Raw genomic sequence first — 14,647 nt, 5'->3', positions numbered from 1 at the left:
TTTGAATATTGCCATTGTTGTGCTACAAATGATTTGAAATAATTGAAAGTCATGTAAGCTCAGGTCTAGCCATTTTTTTGGCCCGATAGGCCATTTATCCAAGTGAGTGCCAATACCTGTGAGAATATGTGTCAGAATAAATGTGTGTTCACCTACTGCCGTAAATTCTACTTAATGGAGTCCATAGAGGAAGTGGGATGAATGGCAGAGAGACCGTAGGGGAAGGCTGAGTTTATTACTGTTCCTGCCCACGAGCAGATACAAACAGGGACAGATGGACACAGTTGCACCAAGCCACGGGTTTCAGCCTGAACCCCAGGCCTGTCTGCTATACTGGAGTCAGGGGTGAAAATATGGAGACAATTTTTTTTTGAGTAATACCATGTTTTCTACCGATCTGTGTGTGTAGGATCATCACGGTGTTCAGACTGTGCGATTTCTCACAGTTCTTTGTTCAGCCGTCGGAGTGGAAGGGCGGAGTTCAGCATCGTGAGGACATTCTCTGTGCTGCCTTTCGGGCACCGCAGATGCTGCTCACAGGTATCTAGTGTGTGTCTTTATCTGAGCCAGTTTTGGTGGTGCATTTTCAAAAGTAACACTATGTGTAACAAAGTATGCACCAATATTTTGTGTGTGTGTGTGTGTGTGTGTGTGTATATATATATATATATATACACACACACACACACACAAACACACAAACACTCACACTCAGGGTGGGCCATTTATATGGATACACCTTAATAAAATAGGAATGGTTGGTGACATTGAACACATTTTATAAGTGGTCAGAAACTTGTAAATAACTCATGTAAGAATAAAGTTACATTAAAACCATTGTTTTTCTTGTGAAATTACCAATAAATTTGATGTGCACATGACCCTCTTCCTATTGAAAAAACAAAAGTTGGATCCAATGGCCGACTTCAAAATGGCCACTATGGTCACCACCCATCTTGAAAAATTTGCCCCCTCACATATACTAATGTGCCACAAACAGAACGCTAATATCACCAACCATTCCCATTTTATTAAGGTGTATCCATATAAATGGCCCACCCTGTGTGTGTGTGTGTGTGTGTGTGTGTGTGTGTGTGTGTGTGTGTGTGTGTGTGTGTGTGTGTATATATATATATATATATATATATATATATATATGGTGGTGGTGGTGGTGGTGGACCGGTCGCCATGACAATAGTATATTTTTTATTTTATATATATCCAAGTGAGTGCCATAAAAAAATATACTACATTTACATTTACATTTACGGCATTTGGCAGACGCCCTTATCCAGAGCGACTTACAACGTGCTTTCAAGTTACCATCGATGAAGAGATCAATTCCGGTTCACTAGGACCCCAACTATGAATACATCTATTTAATTCACTCTGTTGTAGATTCTGTACACAAAGTTTGACAAGAAAATTACAATTTAATCTAAATATTCTTTAAAGAGGAAGGTTTGAGCTGTCGTTTGAAGGTGCTCAGTGACTGAGCTGTTCTGACCTCGAGGGGAAGTTCATTCCACCACCGAGGGGCCAAGACGGAGAAGAGTCTAGATGAATGTTTTCCTTTTACCTTCAGAGATGGAGGGACCAGGCGAGCAGTACTGGAGGCTCGGAGTAGACGAGGTGCAGTGCGGGGTGTAATAAGGGCTGTGAGGTAGGATGGTGCTGCTCCATGTTTGGCTTTGTAGGCCAGCATCAGTATTTTGAACCTGATGCGTGCAGCTACTGGGAGCCAGTGAAGGGAACGTAGCAGAGGGGTGGTATGGGAGAATTTGGGAAGGTTGAAGATCAGTCGTGCTGCTGCATTTTGTATGAGTTGTAGAGGTCGGATGGTACATAGAGGTAGACCAGCTAGAAGGGAGTTGCAGTAGTCCAGTCGTGAGATTACTAAGGACTGAACCAGTAGTTGGGTGGCCTGGGTTGACAGGTAAGGGCGGATTCGTCTGATATTGTAGAGAAGGAATCTACATGAGCGGGAAAGATTGCTGATGTGAGTTGAGAAGGAGAGTTGGTTGTCTATTGTTACGCCAAGGTTGCGGGCTGTTGCAGAAGGAGAGAGCTGCGAGTTGTCTAGGTAAATAGCAAGATCCTGATGTGGTGAAGAATCTGCTGGAATGAATATTAGTTCAGTTTTGGTGGGATTGAGTTGGAGGTGATGGGCTGCCATCCAAGACGAGATGTCTGTTAGACATGCAGAGATTTTGGAAGCAGCATGAAGATCAGAGGGAGGAAAGGAGAAGAGGAGTTGTGTGTCGTCAGCATAGCAGTGGTAGGATAATCCATGTGAGGAAATGACCTCACCAAGTGATCTCGTGTAGAGGGAGAAAAGGAGAGGACCTAGCACCGAGCCTTGAGGGACACCAGTGGAGAGTCTACGTGAGGTAGAGGTGGATCCTTTCCAAGTCACTTGGTAAGATCGCTCATCAAGGTAGGAAGCAAACCACTGCCATGCTGAGCCCCGAATTCCAAGCCTCTTCAGGATTGACAAGAGAGTCTTGTGGTTAACGGTGTCAAATGCAGCAGATAGGTCAAGGAGAATAAGAACTGATGACAGTTTTGCCAATCTGGCTGCATGTAGCTGCTCGGTAACCGCCAAAAGGGCAGTCTCGGTGGAATGAGCTGTTCTGAAGCCAGACTGGTTAGGATCCAGGAGGTTGTTCTGTGATAAATGGAGTGATAGCTGGTTGTAGACACAGCGCTCAAGGATTTTGGATAGAAACGAGAGGAGGGAAACTGGTCTGTAATTGTTAATGTCTGTAGGATCAGCAGTGGGTTTCTTTAGGATTGGAAGAACCCTGGCTGTTTTGAAGGCGGATGGTACGTGGCCAGATGAGATTGAGCCGTTTATGATATAAGAAATGAAAGGGATGAGGTCAGGGGAGATAGTTTGAAACATTGCAGAAGGTATTGGATCTAGTGGACAGGTGGTTGGGTTGCCTGTGGAAATAATCTGAATGATTTCATCAGATGTGATTTTAGAAAATTGATTTAGAGTAGTTGTCGAATTTTCAGAGGGAAGAGTAGGATTAGTGGTGGAGAATGTCTCACAGATTTTTTCAATCTTCCCTGTGAAGAAGTTGGCAAAATCATCAGCTGTTAATGAAGTTGGGGCAGGGGAAGTCGGGGGGTTGAGTAGGGATAAGAAGATGTTGTGGAGTTTTTGAGGGTTGTGGGCAGAGGCTTCTAGTTTTGTTTTGTAGAAAGCAGTTTTAGCAGTAGTGAGGTTAGTAGAAAATTTGCGCAGAAGATTCTGGTAATCCAGTAGGTCTGAGTCAAGTTGAGATTTCTTGTATTTTCTCTCCGCTGCTCGAAGAACTCTTCGATTGCTACGCAATGTATCGGAGAGCCAGGGCGCAGGGGGAGAAGTCCTTTTGGGTTTAGTTGATATAGGACAGAGTTGATCAATGGAAAGGGAAAGTGAGGTGAGGAGAGAGTTAGTAGCGGTCTCTAGTGGTAAGGAGAGGAATGAGTCAGGGGTTGGGAGATGTGAAAGAATGCAGGAAGATACAGATGAAGGTGAGACAGTGTGAAGGTTTTGTCTAATGAAGGATGGACGGGGGACAGTTGTGGATCCTGTAGGTACAGTGAGTGTAAAGGTCAGGAAGTGGTGGTCAGAGATGTGAAGGGGAGTGGAAGAAAGGTCAGAAGTTGGAGAAGGAATTGTCATGGCGAATTGGAATTGGAATTGTCATACTATTGTCATGGCGACCGGTCCACCACCACTACCACGACCACGAGATGCACGGTTGTAAATATCTGGCGACCTTGTTGCTTTTTGCTTGCTCGTCATTCAAGCTTTGCCCTGTTTTTCGTGGCTAAGCCCTTTCCATTTGCCTGGATTGTTCTTGATTTTTTTTTTCCTTTTTGTCATGATGGTACCGACTAAATGCAAGTCCCCTGTTCCCCCATGAAACATTGTGACTTATTTGCCTGTGAGGCCCGGCTCTCATCCAGTAGAGTACTGAACTCCGGTTCGACACACACATACACACAAATACAGTACAGTGTGCCAATGTGGAGTGGTGACGTTGTATAGCACAATGAAGCAGAGGTGTGGACTCGAGTTACATGACTTGGACTCGAGTCAGACTCGAGTCATTAATTTGATGACTTTAGACTCGACTTGACAAAATGTAAAGAGACTTGCAACTCGACTTGGACTTTGACTGACCCCTGCGAATTCCCCAAATGTGGGAATCTCGACTGCATTGGGGCAGTGGTGGCCTAGCGGTTAAGGAAGCGGCCCTGTAATCAGAAGGTTGCAGGTTCGATTCCCGATCCGCCAAGGTGCCACTGAGGTGCCACTGAGCAAAGCACCGTCCCCACACACTGCTCCCCGGGCGCTTGTCATGGCTGCCCACTGCTCACTCAGGGTGATGGGTTAAATGCAGAGGACAAATTTCACTGTGTGCATCGTGTGCTGTGCTGCTGCGTATCACATGTGACAATCACTTCACTTATTTAACTTTTAACATCATTGACTCGTGACTTCACTTGGACTTGAGCCTTTTGACTTGACAAGACTTGCTGTTTCCCAGAAAATATTAAAACGTTATTACCAAACGCTCTGTATCTTTCAATGTCTGTGTATATGTGCGTCTGTGCGCATATTTGCTGTCGGCAAGACATCCAATCAAATTAGATCCACGTTGTTTTGAGCCAACAGCATCCATCCAATCAAATTACAGGACAACCAATGCAGTGGAACTCTCAAATAACGCGCCAGTTAGACAAAATGATACCAAAGATAGTTTCGTTCGGATATAAAAACTACGAGGTGGTCAACAAAAAACGAATAGCAGTATGCAAAACATTCGGGTCGATGATTACAGACGGAGATGCAACAACTTCCAACTTCGTTCGACATTTGAAGTTGCACAAAGAACGGTTAGTTCTGAGTGAATGCTAACGCTTATTTGCTAACTTTTCTTTGCTGTGTAGTTAAATCAGTGAGGCTGTAAACTCGCTGTTAACGTCGCAAACTGGTAATCTGTCCACTGCGAGTTCACTCCCTTAATTCGTACACTTATTAAAGTGATTTTTTAAAACCTGGTAGGATGAGGTACTTATACATAACATTAGCCAATGTACAGTATCGCACACAGTAGAATGATCTGACGCAACCTTGATTTTTCTACAGGAATGCAGTATTGTAAATTGTGAATGCTTTATGTTAATGTTCAGTTCTCTTGGACACATGGCGTGAGTTGTGAGAGAGAGAAGTGCAGAAAGACGCGATGTTCTGACGCACAGAGTACACTTTGCACAGAAAATCTCTTGGGTGTCAGCTCATCATTTGTGGTTCAAGAAACGAAATCAAACACAATGCAGAAGAAGAACCGCTACACTATGATGACTTTCACCTTGATATTTTAGCGAGGATGTATACCTAGCCGAATTGCACTGTAGGGGGCGAGAGCGAGTCTTCGAACTGTGAAATTACCACATCAAACGTGATGTGGAAACATGGATGCAGCTATTTAACTGAATAAACAGTTGGTAAACACAAGTACATCTTATTTTCCACTTCCCGCGGTTAAGTCTGTTATGTTCATGTATTTGTTACAGGACAGGACAAACTGCTGTGGAACTAATTGAAATGCAATATGTCATGGAAATACAACGTTAGCACTTTTTGTTCGAATAATTACAGTTGCACTTGTTTTTTCAGATGCGTTTATTCTGTAAAGCAGTGGTTTAAAATGAAGAATATTCTTAAAAAATATGAGTTAAATGTTAAAAATTAAGTTAATAGTGCAATGTCAGCACTTTTTATTTCTGCAGTTTCAATTGCACTTGTTTTAATAAAACAATAGATTTTAAAAGCATACACGATCGGTGAAAATGTATTATTATTGTGCGGTTGAAAAGACTTGAAAGGACTCGAAACTCAAACTGCAGGACTTAGGACTTGACGAGACTTATCAGTCTTGACTTTGGACTTGACTCGACACTTGCCTGTCTTGACTTGGCACTTGACTTGGGACTTGAGGGCAAAGACTTGAGACTTACTTGTGACTTGAAAAGCAATGACTTTGTCCCACTTCTGCAATGAAGTATATTACACACAATTACACACAGATACACCTATACAACAAAATGAGCAAAACATATTCATTCATGCACACATCTAGCACATTTAAGTCCATCACTAATGGATTCTGTCAACATATAAAAAATATAATGCATTCTGTCAACGTATATGGGGTAGTGGTGGCCTAGCGGTTAAGAAAGCGCCCCCCTTAATCAGAATGTTGTCAGTTCGACAACCTTCAATCCTGATCTGCCAAAGTGCCACTGAGGCACCTTCCCCACACACTGCTCCCCGGGCGCCTGTCATGGCCAAGGGTGATGGTTAAAAGCAGAGGACACATTTTGTTGTGTCACCGTGTGCTGTGCTATGTGGAAATGATCTGGAAATCCATGTTAAAAAGTTTATTAATCAGATGCAATAAATAATAAACACTCCCAATGGATTTAGTGTGAATGCAGTGACTGTCATCTGTGCGACAGAAGTATGTCTAAAGGAACATGAAAAGAAAAGCCGTAGGAAAACGGCCCAAAAAACAGTGACTGAATTTGAGGAACAGGGAAATGGTTTTTGGAAGGAGAGCAACTGAGAGAATGTGAAAATGGCTGCTGAGAAAGTTACCATCTCCCTCTCTTTCCCCTTTTCTGGATTATACTGATGCTCAAATTAAATTATGTTTATTAGTGCGAGGCAAAGATGGAGCACATGAATGCAGGCGAACATTTGGCTGCCGGGCCACTTCTCTCCTCTTCCCTCGCTCATCAATATTCAAGCGTTGCGCTACGCATCCATGCAAAGTCGCTCACGCAAAACTCACATGGCAAGGCACAGCAGGACTGGAGCTGCCAGGCTATTCTACCCCCTCCCAACCCTTCCTCTTCCTCTCCACTCCCCACTTACACACATCTTCTTGCCACTTGTCATTTTCTCTTTGCCTGTCATCATTTACTCCTTCACACTTCCTGTACAAGTGGCATGCTTCATTTTGGTGCACTTCAGTGCTTCAGCTTTTCCCTTTTAGTTAACTTTGTAATCTCTTTATAAGTTGAGGAAAGTCCCATTCCTCCCTTCGGCTTCCAATTAGCCCCACTTGCCCGGGACATGTCACAAATCGACCTGGGGACAAGGTAGACACAGAAAACTGAAGGACAACTGGAAGATCTTAAAACAGTGGGAGCTTACTGCGTACCGTTCAGCCCATAGCTATCCAAATATCTGTCCGCTTCATTAGATGATGCGTGGCCTTGAGCAGCTCAGCCCCACCTTCGGCTGGCTGAGTCACCGGAATCCAATGAAGTGCATGTGATTCAGGGTGTGGTGCGGAACCTTGGATAAGCATGGCCGTTAGGCAAATGAATAATTTTTTCCCACTGAACCAGAAAGCATGGTTCTTAATTTGTTTTATTCATTGTTATACCTGTCCTGCAGGCTTTGGTTAGAGTGTAGAGCACCAGTTCCAAAGAACATCTATCATGACTTTGTGGTTTTTGGTGCAGGGAGCTACGATGGGGAGATGGTTGTCTGGAACAACAGTACTGAGTACTCGCTGCGTAAACTCCTGCCTAATGGACAACATGACCTGAAGGGAATATCAGGTTGTGAACAAACACTAAAACCCTGCCAGCTCTATTTCTGAAAGATCTTATGCTTCTTTGCAGTTTTCAGCAATATGTTGTGATTCTTTACAGACACCTTGGAGGTCAGAACTAAAGCAACACCACAGACTTGCAGACAGCGCTCTCCTCGCTTGACCCCAGCGCTGCCCCCTGCTTGGCAGGAGAGCTCAGTGGCCAGTCATTCAGTCACTAGACTGTTCTTTCTGGAGCGTAGTAAAGGTGTAATTACTGCAGGTAATATCTGAAAACCTTCATGCTTCAGTATATTTGACAAACTATTGACATCTGAAACAATATATTTAACTCAAATCCATACCCATGGCTTTTTCAGCTTCCTATGAAGTTTAATAATTGCAGATTTTTTATTGGCCACATAGGCCACACATGGGTATAGAAGGCTGGTAAATCTGGACATTATTGGCTAGATGTCCACTTTAGTGCATAAAACAATGATGACCACAAGATCTCTTGCACACAAAAACAATTATTGCCCTGGTCTTGAAAATTGCCTCTTCAGTTAAACTAAAGCGAAACTTTAATTTAACATGAAAAATGACCAAAAAAATTCTATTAATATGTTTCAATGATCCAAAGATCTCACTTGTAGACAGAAGTGAATACTAAATGGTCGTTGAGTAAATTAAATCAGGATCAAGGAGTTTTTCCTTCTGTGCACAGTTTATTTTATGCCCTGCAAAAAATAATTATAATATGTGGTTGAATTGCCTTTAGCTTTGATCACAGCATGCGTGGCCATGGGACTGGTTCTGTGAACTTATTAAATGGCAGACCATTTATTTCAGTCCAAAGTTTTTGTGTTGAGGACAGTCAAAACACTGCAACACTGTCTTCTCCATCCCAACTATTCTGAATGGGGTTAAGGATGGGACTCTGTGGTGGATAATCCATGTGTGAAACAAATGTCTAATGCTCCCTGAACCATTCTTGCACAATTAGAGCCAGACGAATGTTGGCACTGTCATCTTGAAATAGGCCAGTGCCATCAAGAAAATATACAACCATTGATTCTTTTGAACAGGTTAAATCTGGACTCTGACCACATGACTGTCTTTCTTCCAGTCCAATCTTACATTTACATTTATGCCCTTATACAGAGTGACTTACAAATCACTTACGATGAAGTGATCAGTTCTGGTTCATTAGGACCCCGACTATGAATACAAACTTTTTATTCACTCTGTTGTAGTTTCTATACATAAGTAAGATAAAAAGAAGGTTACTAAATAGTTAATCTAAATATTCTCTAAAGAGGAAGGTCTTGAGCTGCCGTTTGAAAGTGCTCAGTGAGTGAGCTGTTCTGACCTCAAGGGGAAGTTCATTCCACCGAGGGGCCAAGACGGAGAAGCTTCCTAGCAAAAGTCCCTAGCTTCTTTCATAACTGGCCTAACAATCTAGATTTTTCACGGTCACCTAGATGCTATATATTTTAATTTGTGTGTGCCTTTATTATACACAGTTTTCCTTTTCAATGGTGGGGCAGGGGGGGCAGACCTGGTGTCGTGTGGGGGGTCTGGTATGGTGAGATTCTGGAACACAGTGAACAACTCTCTGCTGGCTGAATTTGTTGCCCACCAAGATGCAGGATGCATTATTATGACGGTTGACGGAAGTGGACGGTACCTCGTGACAGCAGACCTGGATGGATCTGTGAAAGTCTGGGATATAGAGGTGAGGACCAACAAACTGCAACCATACCTTAAACACAGGGAACCATAGAACACCGTATAACCCATCTGGCCAGTACTGCAGGTCCAATGTGCAGAACTTTAGCAGGGACCACAGAACTTGAAGATGAAAGCTTCAGAGGACAGGTTTGATAGATTATATCACATTCACATTCTAGCCATCTTCTGTTTGGCTATAAATATGACAACAAACCCAATATTTCAGTAACTGTTAGGGCTTCAGAAATGCATTACTGTTCCAATGACAAGGGTGATTTTTATTCTTTCTTCATGGGATATATTCCCACTTCTCCTGCAGTTGTTGGAAGCACCCCATTGTCCTTGGGAGACAAAGCAACCATGACAACACAACAACGTGATTGATGATAGCGGAGGAGAGTGTTTGTCACTTTCCTGTAACTTTTCCTCGGAAGGCAGGCACGCGCTCCAATGAGGATGAATTGGATTTTCATTTTCATTTTACTACTTCAACGACTAATCATTTGTGGTCTCACATTTGGGTCTGGGATGGCCCACTTGTCTCATTTAATTGCCGAACTGAGCCTGGTGTAGATGGCCATGAATCATCTCAGAGGAAACACATTAAATGGCGGAGGGAGCGCAAGCAAGAGGCAGATGGCTAGAAGTTTGCGCTTTCACGCAATTGTACATGGAAACGATCAAGCCCACCGTGAAGCATATTAGCTGAGACAAATGATTGAAAATGATTAATCTGGGTTTTGTGACCAGTACATTCTACTTTAACAGAGAGTCTGTAGAGACTTCTGTCTGTATATTTCTCTTGATAACAATGCCATTGTGTAACTTTTCACCACGGCACCATGGCATCATGGCAAAAATTGGTTGATTTACCTTTCCAGTACGTGAGGTTCTGATTCTGATTTGTCCAATGTTTCCAACACAGTTGCAATGATTCCACTCATGGTACCACTAGTTCTATTGGGTTCTAAATACACTGGGAAACTTAATTAGATTAAATTAGCCTGATAAAGTCTGATATTAAACATATTGGTGTTTTTATTTGTGTATATGCCACTCACTTTTAGGAATACTGTGTCACACCTCTTGAAGGAGTAATCAATCAGGACCCGAAGCTGCTGTCCACCCTCCACCCCCACATAAACCGCGTCACTCACCTTGAAACATGTGTCCATGGTGAGCAGCTGTTTTTACTGTCTGCATCTGTGGACTGCAGTTTGGTCCTCAGCTACCTTCCTGGTCCTACTGTGGGAGTTTTTGGACAGGTATAAACTCACATGCAGAACATAAAATAAATGTTAAATCGCATGTTTTCATTGTAATTCCTATTGTGTTCCATCTTACATCTTAGGAACATCTTACATTTAAATTTACATTTACAGCATTTATCAGACGCCCTTATCCAGAGCGACTTACAATCAGTAGTTACAGGGACAGTTCCCCCCTGGAGCAGCTTAGGGATAGGTGTCTTGCTCAGGGACACAATGGTAGTCGGTGGGATTTGAAACTGGGTCTTCTGGTTCATAGGTGAGTGTGTTACCCACTAGGCTACTACCACCCTACCACTACCATCTTAGACATAACTCAGAGGTCAAATGTTATCTGCACAAACATTTTGTTTTTCACCAGCTTTGAAAAATTTGGGGAATAGAAAAAAAAAACTTGCAGAAATCGCTGGCCCGTGTTAGATTTCAGCTTCAGGCAAAATTTGTACAGTAGAACTTAATTTAAATGAGTAGCCCCAGGCTGTGTTTCTTTTGCTCAGTCATACAGTACCATGCCATGTCCCTGGACTCCCAACAGGAAGAACATTGGCGAGTCAGCAGGATGGTTTGGAACTACCAAAACGAGGGTCTGGTGACAAACCAGGAGCTGGTGGGATGTGAAAACCCTAGTCCGTCCAAGATTTCACCTGATATAGATCCTCAAATCTGTGATGACCCAGACACAACTCTTACAGCTGAACAGGAACTTGAAAATGATCTTCTGCTGTGAGTAGGGTTGCCTGACATAAATCCATATCTTTGATCCCATATATATTCTGTTTCAATTGGATTGTGTTAAATTGGGATGCCTACAAAACTAAGCTGCCATCATGACACACAGAAGGTTTGCACAGTTTTCTTTTCTAAAAATACAACTGAATTAGTGGTGTCCAGGCCTGGATGGTGTCAGACTAGTTAGTTGGACAACAGCATTGTCAGATTGGTAGAAATAATATAATTTATTAGCTCTTTTGATTTGCATAAATGAAAAGTTGAATGATTTATTTATGGTACTTATGTTTCTTGCTGGCAAATGAATCGTAGAGATAAAAGAAATTCACTTAAAATTATTTTAGCAATTCATTATTTAACAGTCTACTTTATTACGGTTATCTTCAAATAATAATAGGCTGTAGAAGAACTAGGTCTACAAAAATATATATACTAATTCCAACATATTAATTACTGTTTGATTGCGTTATTTGGCATGGAAATACAGTGCAAAGTAATGATGACAACGAGAGGCTTGAGCCTTTCTACTGTGCTTTCATTAGTCATTAATCATTAATCAAACCCAAATTGCGTAGAGAAAGGCATGGTGGTCACCAGTATGTTTCATCTCATGCCTGTTGTTTCCACACAGATGTGGCCATGATGCTCTCCCCTCGAGTTTACGGGTATAAATAAGCAGCTGGCACCAAAATGCCAGCAGAAGGGCTCTTTCCACATGAGAGTCTTTATCACATAATTACCTCAAAAACCCATTACTTCTACCTCACTTGGGTAGAATAAATAGGTATTGTTCACCAATACTAATACAAAACTGCAGGAAATGTACAGCTCAGGCATTGGTTTTTAAGACTGTGGCAATGAAAAGCTCAATCTCAACAGAAAGTTAAAGTTTGCTTTTAATTTGTGATGGAGCCTTTGATCAAAAGATAAAAGTCATGGATTAATGTTTGACATTGTGAAATAAAAAAACTCAACACTGGGGACTAATAATTTTGCCAAGGAATAGTGTAGGATCAAGGCGGCCGATCCTGGTGGAGACAAACTTGGTGCTTTATTTGAGCAACAGATGGCGTCTGTGTTTTGCCTTGTTGTGCCACTTAGGCAGGTGAGAGTTCATGGACACTGACACACACATACTTACACACTCAAAAACAGCCCTGTTTCGTATGCATGGACTTTTTGAAGTGAAGAGCTCTTCAGACAAAGTGGATGAGCTGACACGTCAGCAGCACCTTGGTCACCATGACAACTGGTGCTCCTCTATAGCCATGGGTGAAATGGGAGTGGTGTATGCAGGTGGAAACAGGGAGATGAATAGCAAAGGAATTATAATATGGAGAGTACACACTCATGCATATATATATATATATATATATATATATATATACACACACACACACACACACACACACAAACACACACACACAGATAGCTACTTACTATTTTTTATGGAACTAAAATATGGTCTGAGCTAGGCTTTTCACTTAATTTGCTTTGTTGTATCTCTGATATGATGATTTAAAAAATCTTGATCTTTAGTTTTTATCATGAATGCTTTATCTGTGCTAGCCTAGATTTGCAAGCTGACTTTGGAAGCTGCCTATGAAAGCTTTGAGACATCAACATAAAAGCAATTGTCTCTTTACTTGTTTTTTCTCATTTTCTCATCATCTCAAATTTACATATATTGACATAAAAAAACACTAACATGAAAGAACATGTATTGAGATGTATGCTATTACCTGTTTCCAAGAAAATCCATTGTAGGTGGTGGTACTCTGGGTGACAGCAGTATACTAGGGAGGGGCTATGATGAGAGGCGTGGCCTAAAAAGGAGCAGCCACAGATTAACTCCGACAAAAGGACCCACTGTTGGTTAGTTTTACTCACTTGAGGAAGACCCGCATCCTTTATAACATCTGTTTTTTTTTTACCTTCTTCTCTCTCACAGTCAACTTTATACATGTCTGTCCTAACTTGTTTTAACCTGTTGATTTTCCAATACTTCATTCATTATTCACACATTATACTTCAAATATATTCAGGTACATTTAGTGGGTTGAGCATTGCAGAGCTGGAGACTGTCACAGAGCTGGAAAAGCCAAACCTTTTGACTAGACCCCACTTGTACTTTGGCAAATTCTGGTCCTCAGCTACCCCAATGCCACGGGCCACTGAAGGTATGTCTCTTTCTAATCACCAACACCTCCGTGACTAGAGGTCATTACACATCTCATTTCTCTGTTGCATGTCAGCAGCTTTAAATAAAGCCTTTGAAGAGAAGAGCCTTTTCTTCAGAGAGGAGAAGGAGCAGATGACCCAAGGACAAACAGGTAGAAGGTGGGTCATCAAGGTACGAAGGATCTGATTGGCCCACGCATCGATAGCCAGTGTTTGGGAGTCAGCTTGATGTCATGTGTGTCATGTCTGACTGCTTTGCTGCTTGTTGTCTTATAACTTTTTCCAAGGTGTGATCAGTGAAATTGTTGAGTTATCCTGAATAATTTTCACAACTTATTTACAACAATTTTAGCATGGTTATATCGTGTTAATTTTTTCCTAATTTTGCCCTGTCTGACTGAGATATTGTTCTTTTTTTTTTTCAGAAAACCTAGAGCGGGTGCCTCTGGAGCTTTAAAGGTCAAATGAGGCCACTAAATAAAAACCATAAATTTCATGTAACTTTAAACTAAACACTGCTTTCAGCCTTAGGAACTGTATAATGTTCGTTAATGTAGTGTTTAAAAAAAATTGGTCTTTTAGAAGTGCCTTCATTTTTAATCTAATCAAAAATACTAATGCATTGTATAACTGTGGCATCTGGAAATGTGTAAATATCTGCATAAATGTAGAGAGGGTCATTATCTGCAACAAGTAGTCCTGAGTTTTACTGGAATGCTGTGATCACTAATACAGGTCTGTCACATTACTGATTATTTAGTTTATTGACTAATAGAAACGCTTTTCAATGATCTGAAACAGTTGCACTGGTGAGACCAGTTGTGCACAAGACAAGCCAGTGTATATATAGGATTATATAGACAGGAAATACAGGATTATACAGTTGTTTACAACGCAGGTACAATTCTTCACCTTCCCCTGCGATCTCTGGTGGCCGCCCCCCGGGCGGACCCAACCCCAGGTTAAAAACAAGAAATGTGTTTCACATCATTATTTCAAACTACTGCTCAATAATTTTGTAATATTATCTCATGTAGTAAAAAACAAGTGCATTTTTAAATTACCTAAACTTTTAACACTAGTGTAAGAAGCAACAGGATGGTTTTTTAATATCAAGAGATCTGGAGA

At 41.7% G+C, this 14,647-nt stretch overlaps 1 protein-coding gene across 6 annotated transcripts in view; it reads left to right on the top strand.

Moving 5' to 3' along the window:
* LOC114769782 (WD repeat-containing protein 49-like) overlaps window positions 1-14,647 on the top strand; it is a 35,981-nt gene extending 21,334 nt beyond the window's left edge. Inside the window, exons 11-20 of one of the 6 annotated variants that reach the window (XM_028963131.1) lie at window positions 410-540; window positions 7,537-7,635; window positions 7,729-7,890; window positions 9,158-9,345; window positions 10,409-10,606; window positions 11,145-11,332; window positions 13,092-13,213; window positions 13,384-13,518; window positions 13,597-13,678; window positions 13,945-14,647. In XM_028963131.1, coding sequence (XP_028818964.1) covers window positions 410-540; window positions 7,537-7,635; window positions 7,729-7,890; window positions 9,158-9,345; window positions 10,409-10,606; window positions 11,145-11,332; window positions 13,092-13,213; window positions 13,384-13,518; window positions 13,597-13,678; window positions 13,945-13,987 — 1,348 coding nt within the window. In that variant the 3' untranslated portion in view covers window positions 13,988-14,647. Of the gene's footprint in view, window positions 1-409; window positions 541-7,536; window positions 7,636-7,728; window positions 7,891-9,157; window positions 9,346-10,408; window positions 10,607-11,144; window positions 13,214-13,383; window positions 13,519-13,593; window positions 13,679-13,944 lie in introns of those variants that run through there. The other 5 variants (XM_028963130.1, XR_003743253.1, XR_003743251.1 and 2 more) reach the window with 5 other exon arrangements.

This window comes from Denticeps clupeoides, chromosome 19 (genome assembly GCF_900700375.1).
Source record: "Denticeps clupeoides chromosome 19, fDenClu1.1, whole genome shotgun sequence".
NCBI lineage: Eukaryota > Metazoa > Chordata > Actinopteri > Clupeiformes > Denticipitidae > Denticeps > Denticeps clupeoides.
Note: the sequence above shows the minus strand (reverse complement) of the source record. Positions and strands in the feature narration are given on the sequence as shown.